General features: G+C 42.2%; 1 protein-coding gene across 6 annotated transcripts in view; it reads right to left on the bottom strand.

The window, feature by feature from the left end:
- The window catches only part of KALRN (kalirin RhoGEF kinase), a 465987-nt gene that overhangs the window by 94366 nt on the left and 348745 nt on the right, over nucleotides 1-22876 (bottom strand). For 5 of the 6 annotated variants that reach the window (XM_030952836.1, XM_030952840.1, XM_030952837.1 and 2 more), the window contains exon 35: nucleotides 108-137. The exons of the other annotated variant lie outside the window; for it this stretch is intronic. In XM_030952836.1, the coding sequence (XP_030808696.1) occupies nucleotides 108-137 (30 nt within the window). The remainder of the gene's footprint in view (nucleotides 1-107; nucleotides 138-22876) is intronic. 6 annotated transcript variants of the gene reach the window in all.

Genomic DNA, 22876 nt, shown 5'->3' with positions numbered 1-22876 from the left:
GTGGCACAGAGGTTTTTGTGTCCAATGCAGATGTGAAAGAAATCCCACTCATAGGGCTGATATTCACAATTACAGAAAGGGGTCAGTGGACAAGGACTGGTTCTCACCTGTCCTGTGTCTCTGCCGTAGACGAAATGCTAGATTTGGGGAAGAAGAAGGAAATATTTCTCTGAAAGATTATTTGTAAGTAAATAGAAACAAACAAACAAAACAAACCATGGCAGCTGTTTGAGGCTGTTCAGACAAAGTGCTGGCATTAATCCTGGCAGAGAGAGCTCAGTGCACTGATGGAAGTGCACAGGAGGCCAGTGTAGCACCTAGCTGGGCAGCCTATCAGCAAACCCACCACTCGTCATGCTGACAATCTCCCCACAACTGGAGAACAGACATTCACAGGGATGATAAAAAGGAGACACTGCTATAATATTTGCTGAGCTTTCTTTGCTATGGACTAATTTGAAGAGTAGAAAATCTTCCTGACCCACTACAGTATATAATTTGGCATGGTGTGGGATATTTAAGACAGGAAGAAAAAAACTGATTACTTCTTGCAAAATACACAGACAAATCTTACCAGAAGTGATGGATTTCTCCTAATTCCTCCACTATTCCATGCTAAGTAAACTTTCTGTGCCAGAAATTATGCTATCTAAGATATCTTCTCTGAAAAGAATCAAATCTCTCCTTCTTTTAGGGGAAAATGTGAACAAATACCCTGCTCTATCAGCTTATCTCCCACAGAGCTGTTCAGAGCATTCATGCCCTGTCCCGGAGCACCACTAGGTGTCCGTGTTCACCATCACACAGCAACTGAATTTGCTATAAAGAATTAACTCTTGCTTGTCTCCAAGGTGCTTATCTAAGAATGAAGTGAGATGCAGTGCCTGGGCATGAAGGAGCTGGTTCAGACAGCATCCCCAGACTCATTGCTCTGAATTATATGGGCAGAGGATGTTCCAGAATATTTAAAAATTTGTCTTCAGATGGTTCAGATCGAATTTTGAAAAAGAGGCCATTTTTATTGCTTAGGCAGGTAAGGTGAAACAGCCTGGAAATATTCCAGGGAAAGAGCTCCCTTTGGCAAGTGGAATTAAGCAGTTTCCCTTTTACAGGTAGGTGCAGGTGGTAGGTACAAGCAGTGAGCTCAGGGAGGGCCCATAGATCATTTTTGGGTGCCAGTTCCAAAGAACAGAAAAGGAACAGATCATGTTCACGTGCCAGCTCCAAAGAACAGAACCCTTCCTGTTGCCCAAGGGCTTCCAAGTATTTCCCAGGCCTGTTCCATGTCTTACATACCACCACACCACAAAGAACATTTTCTTACTAAATTAACCCACAGCAAAGTAATCTCTCTGGAAAACTTATGACACGCTAATATACATACAACTTGTAAGCCACTGAGGAATAATGCAAATACATCTGGTTCCCGATGACAGAAATTATTTCACCTGCAAAGTAATCACTCAAGCTATTAGTTAGTTACTTAATTTGTTTTAGAGAACAATTTTCCAACTTCAGAGAAGTATATCATGCTTCACTCTATGCTGGAGCATGGAAGTAGGAATACAGATGGACTGCAGGTTTCTCACACATATTGCATTTGTTTTGGAAAGAAAATAGAGAATGCCCTTGGGGTTGAAATTCACAGGTAAATGGCTTCACATTTTAACATATAATGTTCACTTTTATTATTCCTGTGATTAAAACCACCATTAAAGCCACTGACGATACATTTAGAACCCAGACAGCACTCTAATCTGTATATGGCACAATGAGATACATTAAAATAAAAATAACAATGCAACATGCCTTTGCAGAGCACAAGGCATAACTCAAAGATCTGACACAGGGACAGATCTAACAAATTACACAGCAAGCAACAGCCTCAAAATCAGGAAGAAAAGGAAATGGTAGAAGCAAATAGCAAAATATAATGAGGAAGCAAGAGGGCCCCAAGCTGTCTGGAGTGGCTGTATGTCCTGAGAGAAGCTGGCAGGAGCCCCAGCCCATCTCCACAATGCCTGCCATCAGCAAACCATCTCCCATCCTCTGCCTCCACGAGTTCCTGGGCTAGAAAACATCACTGTGCATTCAGTGTGTAAATGTTTTCAGCAGGATATTTTAATCTAGTGATAAAGTCTGAGCTAGAGGGGAGCCCTGCCCATTCAGCAGTGCAGGCAGGGACCCAGGCACAGCCCTTGGGAGCTCCCCCTCTGCTGCAGGACGCTGCTCACAAACCTCAGAGCACGGATGTGAGCAGTTTATGGCAGACACTGACTCTGGGGAATGAGCTCTGTCACCCACATGAGCCTTTCTGCTCCTGGGAACACCCACCCCAGTGCTGTCAGCCGCAGGAGAGCGAAATACAACCAACCAAAAGGATCCCAGGCATGGTCACATCCTGCTGTGGGGGTGGCCAGGCTGCTCCAAGAGCAAGAGCCAGCCCAGCTCCAGTGACCAGCAGGCACTGGTCAGTGCAGGGTGACCATGGGATTGTCCTTCCTGAACCACACTGGGTGTGCATGGTCACTGTGCACCTGTTTCATTTTCAGCCACAAAGCAGCGGCCAGAGGAAGCAAGGCTGAACACCAGAGGCATATTCATCATCATAGTGCAGATGGAAAACACCTACCAGGTCACAGAAGGACCTTCCCTCAAATAAATCCCTGAGCTCCTTCCCTCAAATAAATCCCTAAAATAGATTCTAAGTAGTACTAAATGCACTCCAGGTGAAAGTGGAGTGGGCATGGTTAGCTTTCCAACAGGGGGAGCAGGTATTTGGAGGTGGGTGTCTAAAGTCTGTGCAAGTGTTTTGAAATATGCCAACACTGCTTGGAAACCCACACAAGCTGGTTATTTACATCTATTCAAGAGGGCACAGAGCTTGGCTAGTTTAAACAAAGCATTTTGTGTGCTGCAGCACTATGGCCTAATATAAATTGCTAGTTTTCTGTTGCTTTTAGGCTTTCTGCCTGTCTGCTTCTGGATGAAAGCCAGTTTTGAATAGAAGCATTTAGTCACCATAAACAGCCTATTTCAAGAGGGTGAGAGAGGCAGTAGGAGCAAGAATGGGATTTGCATTCTTATCAAGAGATTAAAAAAAGTGAATAAAACCACTTAGATATTGGTTCTGTCTGCAGTGAAATAAATCCAGGAGCTGTCAATTTAGCTGGGGGATGGACATGAGAAATCTTATCCCCCATGGAGTTCTTTGTGAAAATTTCTGTAATTTCATAGAGATTTTCTTTTTACTGGGAGGTTAGAGAGTAAGAGATCAAATTCAGAAAAAGCCTTTGAGGAATCTCAGTGCTAGAGAATTGCTTTAGTTTTTTTACTCTGCAACAGGCTCTGTTTGGAGTGTGAACTTTGAATCACCCACGTTTGTCACTCTAAAGCCTCTCAGCTCTGAAGGATGCTGAGCTCTGGCAATGCTGCTGGATGTTTTGTTGCATCTAGCTGATGCTAGGTAGTTCAGGGCTGTTTCTCTGGAGACAGGCTGTATTTCAGGAGCTGTGGGCTAACCAGGAATAACCTGCTGCAGTCAGTAGCATTGCTCTGGACTGAATACCTCTGAATTGAAAATTCAGTGGAAAATGCCTGACTCAGCTATCTGAGTCCTTCTCAGTCCTCAGACCCCACTACCCATCTTCCATGAAGATGGAGTTGGTGCTTCCCACTCTTTCTGTTTTGTCTGACTGAACAGAGAGGATCAGGGCTTCAGGGGAAGGTCTTTTTATATTTAGGCAATTAATCAAACACATGGCTGGGATAATGGTGACATCCAATGGGCCAAATGTACCATCTTTGCTCCTCTCAACATGGAGATAACAGAGGCACCTGGGTGTGCAGCATTGTAAATATAAGCACAGCAAGTTGTTCCACAGCAGGAGGAAGAGACAAGTGGCATGTGGGACATATAAATGTGCTAAAGGAAAGGAAATCTGGTGTTATGGTCTCAAATAGCACATACCTTTCCAGCATCTCTTGCTGGAGTTCCTACTAGACGATCATATCCTGACTCTGCTGGATTTTGGACTCTGGCACATGCTGACATCTGCAGAACAGCTTGAATGGAGCTGTCTGAATTATTTCTGGAGCCTTTTTTCCAGAAAGTAAGACTAAAGTAGATCCAAATGAAACAGCATTTCTAGCTATAAAAATGTCTTTGAAGATAAAGACAGCCAGATCCACTTTGTTTCACGCAACAAATTGAACCAGAGCATGCCTGTGTTTGATCTGAGGGTTTCCTCATGGCATTTGGCTCAGAGAGCTGGTACCCAAATTCCATTCTTTTCCCTTCCCTGGAGAAGCACAAAATGGAGCAGATATCATCTGTGCTCCTCAGTGACACACAGCCAGCACATCTGGCTCCAAAACCCTTTGGATTTGGAGGCTGAGCAAGGCAGATGGCTGAAACCACCCAAGGTAAGCCTACCTGCTGTCTTTTGCAGCCACAAGATGTTCTAAACCAATGCAGGGTTAATAAAAATGCAAGAATAGATTGAAATCAGGGAACTGACTAGCTGCTTTCTTTCATGTTTGGCACCATTTTGAACCAGGGATCAAGAGTTCCAGGCAAAGATGATTCATCAGACACGAAGTCCTGGGACAATCCTAGCAAGTACACAAAACCTGATCATGTATTCTGGTCAGGAACTTGGTGAAACACCTGCAGGTTTAAGCAGCAGAGGCAAGTGTGCACAGTAAAAAGTCTTTTTTCACAGCTGATGAGTTTAAAATAGAAACCCAGCTGCTGTCATCACATACCTGGTACATGGGGAAAAGGAGGATTTGAGTCTGAAGGAAACTTTAGAAACACAAAGGATAAGAAAATGAGCCCTTGCAAAAGGTGGGTTATATGAACATCTGTCTTTATCTGAGTGGGGCATTCTGCCCTGAGCAGAAATTTGAGAAGGGAGACCAAAAAAATCTTCCAGAAACCTTCTTCCTTCCACAGTGCTCCCAGCTAAGTATGACCCCCACTATTTGTTTCTCTGCAAGGAACCTACAGATTCTCTGATATCAACATCAGGAAATAATTAGGTCCTTAATTAACCACCTCAGCTTTTCAATTACACCAAAAGGAAACAGTTACCTGAAGAAGTGTGAACAAGGGTTCACAATAACCAGAGGAGAAATCTCAGATGGCTCTCTTGGGAAAGAAATAAATGATACAACAGTAAATTAAAAAAGCACAATAAGGCCACCTAAGAATGCTTTAGAACAAAGTAAATCTCAGTTTGTACACTAGATCAGATTTGCTTAATACACATATCCACAGATTATATTTCCTTTATAATATGGATAATTATTTTAAATGGGTACATTGCTGTCTGCACAGTTATACTTTTAATGGACTTATGAAAAGTGATAGAATTTCAATCAATTCCCAAGAGATCTCCTTCCCCTTGTCAGTAAAAAGTAGACATTTCCAAGACAAGAAGTTGTGGATTGCTTCAAAGCTGTGTTTTCCTGGTCCTGCTATAAGAAGAGAGGACTTGAAGGCAGAAAAGGGATAATATATTCCCTTCCTCACCTCTGCCAGCGTGCAGGAATCGGGATTTAGTAGCCAAGTATCTCTGTGGTTCAGACACAAATAAGACTGATTACATTAGATAGATACCCTCTCCAGTGACAGACATGCCCAGCAGACCCTCTGCTGACCTTCACTGAGCTGCCCCAGGTGCTCTGGACTCTCCTAAAACATCCTTCCTCCCTGCAATGAATGCTGGATATCTGAAGGCAGCAGGGATGGGGAGCCCAGCACACAGAAACACAAAAGCCTGCCCTCATGCCTGGTAGCATCATAGGAAACCACAGCACCCCTCCTTCAGGGATATTAACCCCCTCAAAATGGGTGGGGATCTGCATAGAGAAACAAAAACCATAATGAAGTACTTACTATATCCTCTGATGTTTTTTTGCCTAAATTGATGCATTCAGAGAACAGATGTTTGACATAAAACTGGTTTTGTTTTTAATTGGAGGAGATTATTTAAACTATGTCTAAGCCATATGGTCCTGTAAGCCTGACTCCCCTCTGCCATTGCTGGAGAGACCAGCTTGGCATCCCTCTCTGTTTCCAAGTCATTTCCTCTTTACAGATTTAATAGCTGCTATTTTTTTTCTTATTATTGGTCCCTAGGTCCCATTACTATAAATCAGGGCCTTAGGCCCAAAATTGATTCAAAGGTGGATTTGGACAAGCTGCTTTGCATGATTTTCAATACTAGGTTGGTTTAATAGAATATAAAGGGGAATGCAGATGTGAATACAGAAAACACACTGTGGGGAATGGTGACAGTGAATGGTATTCATCTCCAAGCCGCTAAAGGAAGACCTGGTTCTGGCTGGCACATTTTCCTGCCCCCTTTCCCCTTGCAAGTGTAGCACTGAAGGCAGTGAATTTTCAGAGGGATGTAGTACACACTAGAAAAATCATGCATGTTACCAAATGACTGATAGAATGTGCTGGGTGCCAGGCAGGCTTCAGGCTGAAAGAATGCATGATGGCTGAGAGCATCCTAATGATCTGCTTCAGCTCAATCTTCCCATTAATTATCACAGAAAGCCAGGCCACTGCTGCTGCAGATAGGCTGCAGGGGTGAACTCTGCTTGAAGCAAAGCCAACCGTGAGTGGGAGAGTTTGCAAAACTGTTGCATACCAATACCCTCAGATGCTGTTTGGCATTGAGGAAAAAAGAACTTGGGAGAGATGATCACTTGTGTTGCAGTCCTCCCTACTGCTTGCCTTGCCCACTGCACCCTCTGAGCTTTTCCAGCATTGCTGCAGGATCTTCAGCCCATGATGGCTTGCAGCTTGATTCCCAACAGTTAAACCCTGGGGTTTTCACTCCCTTTTCCATAATACTGCCATTTACTTGAGGTGACCTCATTTGCCAAGTGATGTAACAGTGTGCACGATCGAGCCTGGCACGTCGAAGCAGATGTTTCAGTGGACACAGAAACAGTATTATGGAATGAAAATATTGCCTAAAACCTGAGCAGCACCAGAGATTACAATGGCCTTTATGAAGATCAGCTTACCTAAAATAGCATTGAAAGGCCTTTGGGTGTAGTCATATGCTTCCCTCCTAAAATGAAAGATTGTTGCTTGTACTACTGTAATGTGACTCCCAAAGGAGCCAGCAGCTGCAGGTTTTGAATTTTATAATTTTTGGCCACTCTGTTTGACAGAGTTGACTGAAGCATGCTCAAAGGACACTCCTCCCATAAAATTTTCTTCTTTCACTCCAATAACAATAAATGGTTGCATACTTTTTTTTTTGGTGTTTTGTTTTAGTTTCCGACAAGGTAATAAATTCTATTTCAAAGTATGTAAATCCAAAGAGTTTGATAGTTGATCTCACTTGCTTTGTTTCAACTGAATAGAAATGCTCATTGACTCTGGCATTTACATTTTCTGTCATGTCATATTATCAGGGAGGGCTAAATATGAATCAATGAAATTCAGCACAAACAAGTAGAATATTGAGACGAGCCTGAAAGAACTTGCTAGGTTCATTTATCAAAGGTTGAGCAGAATAATAAGGTCTATTGATAAGCACATTCCCAGCCCCTGCTTAATTTCTTTCCCTGAAGACACTTCCAATAAAATTCTCTGGCTTGTGCAATCACTGTTACATGTAAATTGTTCCCGGATGAATACATTCATTTCTGTTCTTCCTACACTCAATTCAGCCAATATGGAAGCCTCAATTTTCACAGAGAGACATCTGTGTTTATCCACAACATAGATGTGCTCTTTTCTTCCCTAAAACCACATTTCTCTTTTTGTGCTCAATGCATGCAGAGGAAGGTGATATGACCTGAGCTTAAAACATGCTCAGAGTATTTGATAGTGTGTAATTCAAGAGTGTCCAGGAGAAACAAAAGATTTTGGTAGCCGAGTGTAACATTTTCAGCCTGAGATCCAAATACACTTAGTGTTTGTCAATAGCAAATCCATTGTGTCCCAAACCATGGGGAGGACACATCCAGGGCAGCTCAGTCACAGAGCTGCTGCTGGGAGGGGACAGAGCCTGAAGTCAGTGAAATTCAGTGTGAATTGGACACTGCTTCCTTTGGGTTTCTTTTGCAAATCCTCGACTAAATCTCCCATCTTATCCTTACTTGGCAGATATAGAGATATGTGCTCGGGGGAACCACATTTAATTTTTTGCTAGTAACTGGGAAAAAAAGATAAACTATTAGAAATTCTCTCCAAAAAGACAGTGAATCCATTGCATTTGACAGTGGCTCTGAGTTAGTTTATTTTAGCTTGGATAGTAAGGGATTTTGTGGTTCAGGAGGGATGTCCAACAGGAGCCCATGCATGGAGGGACAGAGGCACTGGCAAGGAACAGGGCTGTGGGAGCACTGGACTACAGTGATGGAGGGCAGACAGCAACACAGGGACCTGGGGCTAGGCAAAGGAAAGTGGGGAATAGCAGCAGTGATAATCAGCCAGGCTGATAAACAACACCTTGTAATGAAACTGAGCAATTCCCTTACACAACTTTAGTTCACTTTGAGATCAGGTTCTCAAGCTGCATACTGGGGAATCTTAAAATTAAGGAAAAAAAACCAAACTATTAACCTTTGTTGCTCTTGCTTTAACTCCACTTGTTATTACTCTTACATTGACAGCCTGCCGCCCATGCTTGTGCCTGTAGCAATTAAAGGGTATTATCCCACCTACTTAACCTGAATATCCAACAGGGCACTTCCTTGGCTGAATATTTCCTTTTTCAGTCACAGAATTACACTCCCTAAACAAATTCTGTTTTATGAATTCAGTATTACTTCATCTCTGCTGGAATACTTTTGGCATAAACATCTGTTTCCTTTCATAAAATAAGAATGATAAATAATAAGTAAGCAATTTCCTCTATCACAAGCAATACAGTAGCAGAGCTGTGTGTTCAAACCTCATGAATCCCCACCCATTCCAACGAAGGAACTGCTGAAATGCTCTGCTTGCCAGAATGAGTCCTAAGTGGAGGGAAAACAGGCTTGAAGTAGAAGAGAATGAATTAGCCTTTACTGCATGAAATAGGAATTTATTGTTGCATCACCACACCTAACAATATGGTTATGAGGTGGTGGCTCTTTCAATGACAAATTTCTGCAAGAAAACAATGAAAACACGGTATAAATCATCTTTCCTTCTCAGAATTCACAAGGCTTTAGTAAGCAGTGACCCTATTAAGGGCATGGACTTATCACAGCCTGCACTGCTTCCTTCTCTTCTTTCTGGGTCCCCTTTCTGTCCCTGCAGCAAAAAAGGGACCCTTTATCACACTATTCTGTACTGTACCATAACTGATGCCTGGATTGATCCAAGGTACAGATAAATGAATTTGCCTCTCTCCTGTATCAAAGGTGTTTTTGTCAGTAATATGCACCATTGAGGCATGGGGAAAAAAACAAAACAAAGAGAGTTTGAAAAGAGTCTGAAAAGGCCCTGCAGAAAACAGAGAGAAAGCTCAGGGGACACAGGATTCAGAGGCAGGCGCACAGAGGGTTTTGGTCACTGGCACATCAGTGCCCAGCTGCAGCAGCAACAGCAGCAACAATCTCCTTCCTCCCCTGCTGAGCTGAGAGGGTCCTGGGCTCCCCAAGGACAGCCTTTCCCACACAGGGCAGGGGCAGAGGGGACACTTGCCATTGGCTGAGAGGTGGCAGCAGAAGATGTGCCAGTGTCTGAGACTGGCCCCTTCCCTGGGGGTCAGGCAACCCATCAGTAGGAGTGAGAACTTAGGAAGAGTCTTATTTCAAAATCTCTATAATACCTTTTCTAGCCTTCCAGTGAGAAAGTGACAAATAAAATTGAATGATACTACAGAGACTTTAGATCACATGAAACACCTTTCTGTCAGGCTGAAATCACCAGTAATGAGTGTAAAGAAAAAATATAGATGAATGTACAACATTTTCCAAACTGAAGCCAAAGAGAATTATAGTTCTTCACAGATATCTCCAGAGAATTTACACGTACCACAATGGCAACAATAATAATGTAGCTAAACCTTTTTCTTTCATATGAAGGACAATTTCATCTTCTACAGAAAACACTGTTTATTGCCCAGTTTTAATTTTTCTACCTTCTTGAAACTTGGCAGCCATTTGACATCATCCATCTCCATTAAGATACCATGGGTCATCAATATTGCCTATTTGGACAATTATAATCCCAGACAGTTCCTTTGCAAAAATTTCTACAACTCACTGGCACCATTACATATAGTTGGGTTCTAACTGTACAATAAATGTCATTTATACTGGTTGACTGCATTTTCTTTTCTGATCACTATATGTCATTTTATGCCACTCTTTTTCTCAGCCCTAATTCTACTTTGCAACCCAATATAATTTGACTCATCATCCCTCTAATAGATCTACTTCTCTTCTTTCAAGCTACATACAGGAAATATTCTGTGTCATCCATACTGGTTAGCAACAGCAAGAGCACCCTTTAAGAGAATTATCATGTGTTACCATAGACAAGAAATGCAACTAATGTAAATTCATGTTCTAGCCATAGTAACAAAACCTGCATCGACTGTTGACACAGTGCAACACTTAAACTGATTCAAAGTCTCCTGCAAACACAACTTCCATGATTTTGCTGGTAAATGTGAATAGTTCAGAAAAGATCTGCACTGCTCTCCGTGTTTACATACTTTTCTCATGGAAAGAAGTAAGCTTATTTCTAAGGAATTATTAGAGCATTGTTTGATTACTAAAACTGGGAAGGTAGTCACACAAGCAACACTGAAGGAAGAAAAAAAAGTGATCTAATCAATCTTTACAAAAGAAAAAGTAGCCAGTCAACAACACTAAACACAGAAGCACAGCACCCACCAGAGAAACAGGCAGGAGAATGGTCATTCCAAAAATGGGCTACAGTATAATGCTATACATCTACAGCTATAGATCTGGCATAGTAAATTTGGGTTTCTCTTTCGATAGAAATGTTTCTAAAAAACTCCTTTGATAAACACCAGCAGAGCCTTTGCTCCCAAGCACAGCAAACACACTGAAGGAATTTGGCGCTGTTCTTCTGAAGTACAAGTCTGCTCTCCTCACCCTCTAAAAGGATACCCAAAACAGAAGGGAATGAATGGCACTGCTTGAGCAAAAGCCTTTTAGCAGGATTTCTCAGTGAGTGAAAGCTCCAGCACCACCTGCTCATGGTCAGAATCTGCTACAGCCCATGGAAATTGCCTTGGGACTTGAAAATGACACTTTTTAAACCTTCACGAAAGTTGTTTAGAATCAGGGACAGAAAATGTAAGAGCCAACATACCTTCCCCTCAGCAGTTCAACAGGTGTGTGCTACATTAACTAACCCAGTCTCCGTGCCACTGCCACCCTGACGTCATTGTTACTGGGTTGACAAAAGGTTTCCATGACAAACTAGAAAGCTGATCTGTTATCTCCTCTTTGGAGGAAATTGAAATGCCCTCTCTCCCATATTCTGCTAGACCCACCCATCTTGTTTTTGGCACACAGCACAGAGTGTGAGCTTCTGTGATTTAGATTTCCCTCTGCTCTGAAATAGAGAAACCAACTTGTTTGTTGTTTTTCCCCTGACTTAAACTAGAGGGTGTTACCCTCATCCCATTGCAATCCCAACCACCTGACCCACAGCACAATCTTCTTTGTAGGCATATTGACTACCATGCTCAAAAAGAGAACAGATAACACAGAAAGAGGACAAACTTTAAAGTAACAAGCTAAAAACATTATTAAGACATTTGATTCTCTTCTTGGCTATAATTTATTGCCTCTACTAGCAGGCATGACCCATAATAGTTAGCAGATGTTTGAAACATCTTGTTTTGAACTTTGCTTAGGATTAAAAGAGATCTTGTAGAATTTAAATAGCAGCTGCAGAATAAAATAAGGTTGCCCTTCTTAATGTGACAGAAATGTTCATCCTAGCCTAAAACAAGGATGACTGTTTTATGTTCTGTAAATACTGAGGAAGCTAAATTTCTGTGCACAGACACCCACACATTATAAATTTTATAAGTGTCTAATTTACAGCAGTTGACATGAAATAACCCCAGTGGAAAAGGCTGGCCCAGCTGCCTGAATGCCTCTTAGGTTTTTCCTACAAAACCTGCAGCTCTGCACAAACAGGAGAACAATGGACTATTTTGGCCTTAACATTAGGTTAGCAAATTTGGTGATACAAATTTATTTATTGTCATCATTAGTATTCTCATAGCACCAAGGGAGAATCCAGCAATCCTCAAAGAGGATGTCCTGGATATGCAAATGAACCCAAACAATCTCCAGGGAGCAATAAAACACACTTCCCAACAGCTGTGCAATCCCACCAGCCTTTCTGCCATGCTGGTCCCAGCAGGGTCCCTACCCTGTGCAGCAATGCAAAGGCACCTTTGTTTAAGTACTGGGATTGATGCTAAATTCAACCTCGTGGAAATAGTCCCTGTGGATCCTCTGGGGCCACTGATTCTCCTGCCTCTTGTTCCTACAATGATTAGACTTCAGCCAAAGGCTAACTAGTTCAGTGACACAGATGGCTAAGCTTCTGAATTGAGGAAGCTAACATACAAACAGCTAATTTAAAAACAAGTTTAGATCTCAAAATGAATTATTGTTCCCTTTCAGATTGCATGCATTTTTTCTTTGCTTGACACTTAAAGATTTTTCATTAATTCCCATACTTGCAGGTTTCTCAGTGTTTGCAAACAGAGATCTGATATGGCAGACATAAGATCTGAAGCAGGTTTTGAAAGACCTGCTGTAGTGAACAAAGATGTCGCTAGCCTTTATGCATCTGGTTTGAGTTAATATTTCTGTCCCCTTAGAATACGCAAGATTTTTCCTGAGCTAGGCTTTTCTTAGTACACATGTTTTAGTAACATAAGGTTGTAATATACTGCTCTCAAACAGATGTGCTTCTGGAGGTTATCCCAAGGAGAACTGCTCACCTTTGGAGGGAGGCAAAGTCTAAACCAAGACTGTTCTATTGTTTTTGGGGAAGACAAAATGCCTTGATTCTCATTAAGATTATTTTAAATCCTGCTGCATGACGGCTGCTTACAACTAATGTGGCATGTAATATTAAAGATGTTATTGCTGAACATGAAAATAACTAACACTTTTGCAAATCTAATCAACGTATTTAATTCATTGTCCCACTGTGCTTCACAATTCTAAAAGACTTTCAAACCAGACTTAAAAACATATACTTAACCAAACTCTATTCCTGTTGAGCAGAGCTCAGCATATGCTTAACATCAAGGGCATGTGTTTAATGGGCTCATGAAACACGTCCTGGTTTATGATTCAGCACGAGCAATTTGCAGCTCTGTTTTCATCTTCCTTACAACCACTGACGTGCCCATGGAATTACAACAGGCCAGTGGCAGGAACCAGAGCTTTGGCCTCCTCAAGGGGCCCACTGGGGAGGGAGCCCAGCACACAGCACCAGCCTGGGACACACCAACCTGTGCCAGCCCCAGTGGGGAGCCCTGGTCAGGGTATTCCATTTACAGCCAGGGAACGGGCGAAGGAAAACCACCACAGCTAATTACACACCACTGCTATTTAGCATGAAGAAAATACGTCCTGGAAGAAGACCCTCAGGTGTTTTTACTGCAGATTTACTGTAACTCCACCACTCCCAGCAGGTGTCAACACTCCTGACTCGGAGAACACACCACCTGCATGTAGTTTTTATTTAATTACCATGATTTTCAGAAATATGCTCTACGGTGCTCAAAGCACAGTCATTAATCTTCAGTAATCTCTCTGAACAATTTCAACTTTTCTGAGCCTGAAGCCCCTCTATAAAGCAGGGGCTGTATTGTCTGAGCATAGGATTTTATGCAAGGCAGTTGCCATGGCAATGTGACAGAAAGGGCAGAACCCAAACAATATTTGAGCATCAAAGAATTCTAAGTGCAGGGAAAATTCAGAGCTAGATTCTATGTTAGAACTATAGGCTGTCCAAACTGCAGATTTTGAAGCTTAGGAATATTGGATATTATTATAAGCTCTCTTGGGGATAGCTGTATTCCAGCAATGCATTATCACTGATCTGTTCCCATTATAATCCATCCATTTCACAGAAAACGACATGTTTTGTAGGGGAGTGGAAAAACAATCTGAAAAGGAACAATTGCACATCTCAGCTTTGGGTAGAGAAAAGAGAAAGAGGGAAGAGGAAAAAAAGGTTATAATCCAAATGTATTTCAATAGAAAGCCTGGCTGTAATAAAAATAATGGTCTTGGCTAGTCACTTGTTGTGAAATAATGAACCTTGTGCACCTTTATAATATTATTGCAGGCATTGTATAGAGCACCCTAATAAAAATGGATGGCTAACTAAATGAGAAAAGGCTGCTGCATTGTTTTATAAGGCAAGAATCCAGTTCCAGAACACATAAATCGTAAACTCCACACCAAAGAGTTTATACCAAAAACACAACATAGCTTTATTGTTGTTATTACCCTGTTGCTCTTGTATATGCTGCTACAAATGTGTTTTCAAAATAATTAAAATCCAAAAGCCTTAGCAACAGAGCAGACCATAATTGTGTCTCAGGAGTGCTGAGTGCCCCAAGCTGTTACAAACCTGCATCTAAGAAAGGTGCTGCTTTTATGTTCACGTGGATTGGTTTGCCACTTAAAAATGGGAACATACAGATATGAAAGGTAAAAAAGCCTAGCAGAAGGCCTGGGACATAGATGATCTTTGTTCTAAATCTCTCTTTCTTGTCCAATGTTTAACTTGGATGACTCCACTCCTCTATATCCTCTGAGTCACAGAAACAGGGATAGTGCCAGTCATATTTTCATGAGACTGAGTACAAGCTTGCATTTAACTAATGGTTATTTTTTGCAAGAAACATGCTTTTTGGATTAGCACATTTGTAGCAAGAGAAAAGCCACCTCAGTGCTGGGGAAGTTACCAGCTCCTCAACACCACTACTGGCCCCTGAGCCTAAAGAGGACTGGTGTCCTTCCCTCCATGACAGAGATCTGCAGTTTTTAGGACTGGTCCTGTTTACCTATGGAAAGCCAGCCAAGCTATTTGTATCAGCAGCCTGTTCTTTTTGCTCCTGACTGCTCGTCCAGCTGCAGGCATTAGTGACATACTTTTAATTTTTTTGGCTTCTCATGCATAACTAGCAGTCCCTAAGGAGCAGACCCAGCCCAGGCCAGCTTCCCATAGAGCTGGGCTGCGTGGACAGTCTCCAGCTACAGTGGAAGCTTCTCCTGAGGGTCAAACATCTATGAGGTCTCTCAGCTATGTGTAGTGTCTAGCAATGTGTGTGTCCATAAATACATGTGTTCATACTACTGCATTTCTTCTAATTAGAGCAAATTGTTGGTTGCTCTCCCTAGCCTTACGTGGATTTCCACAGAAATGATTTTTGAGATCAGAAGCTTCTGCCAAGTTGCTTAAAATTTGTTCAATGGGTATAAAAGTTGTCAGAAGGCAGAGCACAAACAGATGTGGAAAACATGAAAGAAAATGTTGCTTTCTTATAAAACTAGGCTAAAAAATTTCTCCTATCATAAAGGTAAGTATAAGTCTCTCCAGGATTTCTCTACAAAATTGCCTGCCCTGTAATAATTCTATTTTATCTGGATCTGTCAGCTAGCCAGGTTTCCATCATTTAATACATCACATGTTTCTTTTCTATTGTCCTCCTCAGTTAATAAAAATATCACATGGCCCAAATCAAATGCCTACAAAAGTCTATCACTATTTCCTCTATTAGCTGAATTATAAACTCATAAAAAATATCAAGCTAGCTTAATTTTATTTTCTATAAACAGGTGCTAACTAGCATTACTTACATGAACAGGGTTTAATGCATCATTAACTCATGCTCTTTATTTGTCATTTCACTGTTATTCCTAGAGAAAATATACCAGGTTTGCAATTCAGTGGCATTAACTACAAATGAGACAGCAGATTTTGAAAACTGCAATTTTATCAGCTGACAGGTGAGGTGGAATATCTGACATGAATCCTCTTACTGTTTTTATTTTAGATTAAATACAATTTCTGAAAGTTTCTCAGGATCTTTTGTATTACTTATATCTCATGTAGGAACACAGATACCCATTACTATGTCAGTAGAAACCATACCAGCTTTGCTGCTGTAGCTTAGACGTTCTTGTAGCATAAGAGACCCTGCTATGAAAACTTGAACAGATCTGGAAAGCAGCTCTCTAATGGACATGTTAATTAACATGATCCCTTGTCCTGTTCCTCCTGGACAGGACCAAACTGTCCCATTACATTTACAGCTTTAAAAGCTGTCTTGCAACAGAGATCAAGGATCACCTGTTCCTGAGAACTGAACTGCACTTTAATGTTAGCCCTGAACCCCAGAGACTGGAAATGACTCAGGGTGGGTATAATCTGCAGTTGCTCAATGCCAGGACATTAGATCAGGTGTAGGTGCATGTCTGATTGCTTGCAGGCTGCAGTTGTGCTCCTTTTTCTGGGCCATGCTAGAAAACACCTGCAGAGCCTCCAGCCTGGAGTGGTACCATCAGCATTGCTCAGCACAAACCATGTAGAGCTCTTTTCATAGCTCCAGGATAAGCAACTTCCACTCACACACCACTATAGTTCCTAAAGTGCCAATGAGGCAGGCCAGTCTATAGCTTGTTTTATTGTATTGATTTCTGATTCAGTATTATTTGGTTTTACTGTAACCAGTTCTTTGTGCATTTCAACGTTTAAAGCTGCTTCTTTCCCAATCCATTCCTGGCTGCCTCTGCAGTAATAACAAAGTGTGATCTTGGATAGTTTGGCATGTGATTAACAGCTGTTCAGATTGCCTTGGCAGTTTCAGAGTATACTAATTGGGTTAACAAGGTACTAAGTGCTCCAAGGGGTTATGAATATGTTGTAAAATCAAAAACTCTGCTGTCAAATGCATTCATTACTCACAATCTGTAATTTGCTTGCAAAGAGCCTACTCCAAAAGGCAACATTTCCAGCCATTTCTCCTACTCATCTGTGAAAGACATTAGCACACCAGCACCAAGAACACCTTTAACTGATACTGTCTCATTCCTAGAGAAGGAATCTCAGCCAACAGGCTCCTTGGTATCTTTGGAGAGTGTCAGATTCCTCCTCAGCTGCAGCCAACAACTGGGTCCCACCAGGCCCCTTGCCATGAGCTGCCCTCACCAGTCTCCTCCCAGAAAAGCAAAACGCAATAGGGCACCTGGACACAACCAGCCCTAATGGGGCATGGACCTGATCCCATCAGGTCCAAAGCCTGGAACACCCAGCACTGCCTGGGGCTGTTCCATGTGCCTCACTTCCTGCTTATTCCCCATCCCAGCCCCTTTATTGCTGTTCCCATTCTCCCACTCCCCACTATTTGCACTTGAGGCACCATGCCTCACTCCCACCTCCTGCTATCCAGGCACACTGCCTGACAGTGTATCTGATTTTTGCAAAATAACAACCTCAGCAATCAGACCAAAGGGCTTTGACAAGCACCCTATGCTCTCCATTTCACAGGTAAGATCAGACCAATGACACTACTGCTCAAGCCTACAGACCGGACAAGACAATCACAGTATCATTTGTTCCCATTACCCCTTGTGCTGAAACATGCTCAATTTATCCACTGACAAAAGAGACAGGTTCATGTGATTCCTTCTCCTGCTAGTTCTTCCCTACTAAAGGTCATACTTCCTGATTTCATTTCTTTGGAACTGAGCAACTCATTCTTTATTGTCTTCCCTTTTCCTGTTCCTTTCCCATTCCATTAACATGAAAGCCTCACCCAACAGTGACATTCAAGTTGACATTAATTTCTGCTGTATTTGAAGTCAATGTAATAAGATAAAACCTATACAACCTATAAAACCTTTGCCTGATACAACTGAGACATGAATAACTGGGCCAGTTACCCAGCCAGAACACTAGCTGAAATTAAAACTAGATGGTGGGACAAAAACAGTTCCTCGCCTAACCGGCACCAGTGAACAAAGTTCTGGCAACACTGAGCTTGGATCTAGAAGTATGGAAAAATGAAAGGTAGGAAACTTCATTTTTTCTTTAAAAAACTGAAGATGGAATAAACCACTACACACTATGCAGCAGGGAATAACACATGAATATGAGAAACAGGTAGGAAATGATCACCTAGTCAAGAGTTTGTTTGCAAAGAGTGAATCAGCCAAGAACGTGCGGAAGCTGGAAAGGTGTGTACAGAGGATGGCTTGTTCCAAGGAACAGCTGACTGTAAATGGTAGCAGCTCTTCATGCAGCCAGCACTCCTCAATGGAAACAGGTGTGACAGCAGGATGGAAATGCTTAATCTTTGGGTCTAAAAACATGACTCTTCCTTGCTTGACTAAAAGACTAGTGTGGGCTCAAAGCCAGCAGGAGGCTCATAACATTCTCCTGTTTCAAAGCAATAACCTGCTTGAGAGAGGACACAGATTCAGGCCCCACTAAAGTCAGTTCTCATGTGCTTAAAAGAGACAGGGTTTGGCCTGGAATTGGTTTCCAAAAGTGGAGGTGGGAATGTACAGGTGGGATAGGCAGCCGAATGCAGACAGCTCATATGTGCATTCTAACACAACACTTCTAACAGGAGAGAATTCTATATTTGTTATATTGCAGTAGAAGAAAAGAGAAACTGTCTTTTTTCTGCACCAAAAAAAAAAATCACTGGGACCAGTCATACAATGGAAACATGCTGACCCTCAAACAGCTCCTGGAATAATCACTTGCTTTAAGCACATTGCACTAGCTCATAATGGTAGGCAAAGAAAAAAATGCAGCGTAGCAATCACAGCTAAGCACAAAAGGTTCAAATCTGACTGATTTCAAAGGACAGTAACTATATGCCCAGCATGGAGCTTATATTGTGCTAAATCGAGGCTGCCATTCCCTCCTTCTGCCTGCTGCTCATGAAAGAGTTTGGTCACCTACCCTGTGTGGTGAGTCAAGGCTGTGCAATCCAAGCTGCTTCCAGTGACTTCTTTCCTCCTACTCAGCCACCAGAGCCCCTGTAACATATCACAAGGCTGTGCAGGGGGAATGATTGCAGCTGGGTAATCTAACACTCCTACACTCCTAACCCCTTTAGCTCCAGCAATTTAAAAGGAATGCTCACAATTTATTTAATCCTAAAATCCATCTTGTCACAAGAGTTAATAGCCAGATAATGCTATGCATAACATTCCAAGCATGGCGCCATAAATATGAAAGCATTTAAATAAAAGAGTTTGCAGCAAACCTTCAAATCCAAGGTTCACTCATTAAAAAGCAAACCAATGTATTAATCTCCATTGCTGCATATTTTAAAGACAGGAAAAACAGATCTAAGATGGATACAGAATATGAGACAGACCTCCCATGCAATTGAAGTCAGTTGCTCTCTTACAGCTTGTCGGCATATTTGTTAGGACAGGATTTACCATCAAAATACAACAAACAGCAAGTGAGACCCCTTCTGTTAGTGATGATAATGTGAAAAAAGCAAAAACTCTTCTTAATTCTGCCATCATTCAGGGCTCATTTAAAACTCATTGAACTGCTAATAGCTACCATGATATTATTTCATTTTCCTCAATCATACAGATGCTGTCTTGGGAAACTCAGAAACCCTTACTGTGCCCCATTATGAGTTTATCTTTACAATTAAAGTTGTTTCTCTTTGCCAGATTTATTTTCTCCTCCAGAGCACAAAGAAATTTAGCAGGAGAGACACAATCTGTTGTGACAAAAATGCAAAGATAGAAAAGTGTTCTAGGTCTTGCAATGGTATTTTTTATTGTTTCCCATGAGGGGAATTATCCCCATTAATGGTGATTGCAAATCCCTCTATACTGGGACATTAGCCTCCCTTATGTTTGTTACTGAAATGAAAAGAGACAACTGAAATATTACAGAGCTGTTTTATGAAGCACTTATCCTATTAAGCCACTTAGCCATAGTCTTTACATTGGGATGGGATGCCCAGAAGAATTCTTTGGGGAATTAATCTGTTACAACTTTAAGAAAAGCAAAGGAATGCTCTCATTCATTAGGATCAATTTCAGCTGTTACTGTATTGCCCTTATCAGCAAAAATGCCAGGTTTGTAGATGCAAGTGGCCACCTTTCAGATCTGTACCTGGGGAGCACATCCTGGTTCTCCTGAAATGCAGCAGTGCTGCTCTTTGTCTCTCACAGCAAGCAAAGACCTGGGAACCAGCAGATGGAAAATAAGTTGTATATTTGTTTAAAAGACATCTGCTTCAGCCCAGCTCTTACTTAACTATCTTATTCTTTTATCTCCCCCTTGTTCCAAGATTTGTTCCAAGGCTGGAGGCAAATCCTGCTCCTAGTGAAACAAAACCCTGAGCAGCTGATCCTGAAAGGCTGGATGTGATGTGCATTTATGAGAGGCCCAGAGCCAGATATTCACCTGGTGAACAGTGAGGTGCTTTCCTTGACTTGAAATTAAACTCATTTACGTATCACCCTGTTTCCTTTGCATTTCTTCAAAAGACTTACCTTTTGTGCCTTGCATCTCTGACCTTAGCAGCTGCCTAACCCAGTACAACAACACTCACCATCCCATCTTGCCCTTTGCAGTGCCACATAACTAATTGCACTTCAGCCTCAACAATTTTTTTTGGTGGAAACGAGCAGCCAAGTGCTCATAAATAACACATGGGCATCACACAAAGAGAAGGTCATAAGGCAGGAACTCGATGAGCCTGAGAAAGGGTTGATTTTTGAAGTCCTTTCTCAGTCCTCAAATTTCTCTCCCAGAAGTCTGAAGGACAGAGGTTTCATAAAGGTAAAAGGTATCAAAGGTTCAGTTCCGAGGGAGGGCAGCAGAACTTCAGAGTTGGAAGGAGTTTCTGCAAAATAACTGCACTGAAGCCAGAACCAAAAAAAGAATGTGAAACCTCAGAGATTTCAAAAGGCAACCCACAAAAACAACCCCTGGAGGCCTGGTTTACACCTCTGTCATATCTGAGAGGCAGAGGGATGGGGATGCTGCCATAGTCTGCTCAGCCACTGGAACAAAAGCCATTCAAGAACCTCAGTCCCCATCCTGTCCCTGCAGTCACAGCTGTTTAAGCTAGTACAGAGCTGGGAGAGGCTGGATCTGCTGCTGGGGAGGTTCAAGGGGCCATGAGCCTTTAAACTGCCCCAACTGACACTGGAAGCCTGCACAGTAGGGGACTGTCCAGGATGTGAAGGCAAAGACCAGTCAGCTGAATGCCATTCTGCCCATTTTTATAGGTAGTGATGGGTAGAGAACATGGCCCTGACATTTCTAAGTACAATCAGTTAAATTCATACGAAAATCAGCTCTCACTGCATTATCTGCAGCAAGCCAGAAAGCTGAAGTTTCTCTGTCTGCATTTCAATTCCCTTCTTTTCTATATATAAATGTCACACTTCTTACTGATGGTTTAATGACTTGAGCTTTAAAGGAAAATCACATGGCTTGGCTAAGTGCTCCTTCTGCTGGGTAGACCTCTGCTGTCCTTTCCTATTGACTGCTCAGGATCATGCAGTAAATATCCACACTGGAGAACTTCTAGTAACAATGCCAGCTGAGGCCCAGGACCTGTGGGGCACAGCTGGCTCCCACCCTCAATTCTTCCTGCAAGCTGAGAAGGATCAGCACCTCAAGATATGGTGCCCTAAAGACATAAGAACAAACCCAGCTGACTCTTGTAAAAATAAATAATCAGCAATCAACACACAGCTTTTCTCCATGCCAGTGGAAAACACACGTGTGGCCCAGCCTTGTGCTTTCAATAATTGTTTATTTGCAACCACGGTCAGGAAGTGATGCTGTAGTGTCAGGAAAAATTAACCCAGGCAGAAAAGGGCTTGTGGAGCTGCGCCATGTTTCACACTCCTCTGTTTCTTGCCTGCACACATTTGAGAAAGGAGAGTTTGATTTGGATTGTTAATGGGTTTTAAATTAATGCAAGACACAAACAGAAAAATAAAGTTGATCTGGACAACCGCAGCACTTGGATCCTGGACAGAGAGGCTTGGGGAAAGCTTTGGATGCCTCTCTCCCTTCTGTCAAGGCATGCATGTGGTTTACAAGGTGGGGAGAATGCTGAATCCAAGGCAGGGAGGTGCCTCCTGGGGCAGCCTGCAGCAGAAATACTTGGCTGGAGAACAAATACTGCCTCAGATCACTGAAAAGGCCGTGAGTTTGTGGACAAGCAGAAGAAACCAGAATAGCCCTTCCCGTAACTCAAAGCTTTTTCCTACCTACTTGACCTAGGGGTGAGAAAAGAAAGAATCCCTTACTGGGATTTAAGGGCAAAGAGAAGACAAAATAATGAGTGGTATGATCACTTTCTCCAGTCCCCTCACATGGGATGTCTCCAGTTCTCAGGAAAGCTTTCACCTCCCTCAGCCACTTTGCCAGCTCTGTGCTTCCCTGTGGCTTGTCCTCCATGTCCCATGCCTCCTTCTATTGTCTCCCAGTCCAGTACCTGTTGCTTCTGATACTTCATGGTCACAGTTGTGCTCAACCAGGCAACACAAAGACTAAGGTTAAAGAGTTAAAAACAGTTATCTCACTATCTGGCTGCTCCCTCTTGCCCATAATCAGGCATTCCACCTTGTACGAGGGCCATGCCACAGGAGAATGCATCAATGAGTTTTATAAAGTTTTATCTACATGTTTGGATGGAGAAATATTTACCAGCAGACAGCAAGGTGAACAGAGGAGAAGTATGAGCTGAGATGGTAGGCTGTGAGATTGTCTCAAGAACTGATGAGCTTTGGAGACACACAGTCTTGATGACTCCCCAGGAAAGGATGAATTCACACATCAAGAGTCAGCCAAATCTGGAAAGGCCACCAGCACACA

This window comes from Camarhynchus parvulus, chromosome 7 (genome assembly GCF_901933205.1).
Source record: "Camarhynchus parvulus chromosome 7, STF_HiC, whole genome shotgun sequence".
Lineage (NCBI taxonomy): Eukaryota > Metazoa > Chordata > Aves > Passeriformes > Thraupidae > Camarhynchus > Camarhynchus parvulus.
Note: the sequence above shows the minus strand (reverse complement) of the source record. Positions and strands in the feature narration are given on the sequence as shown.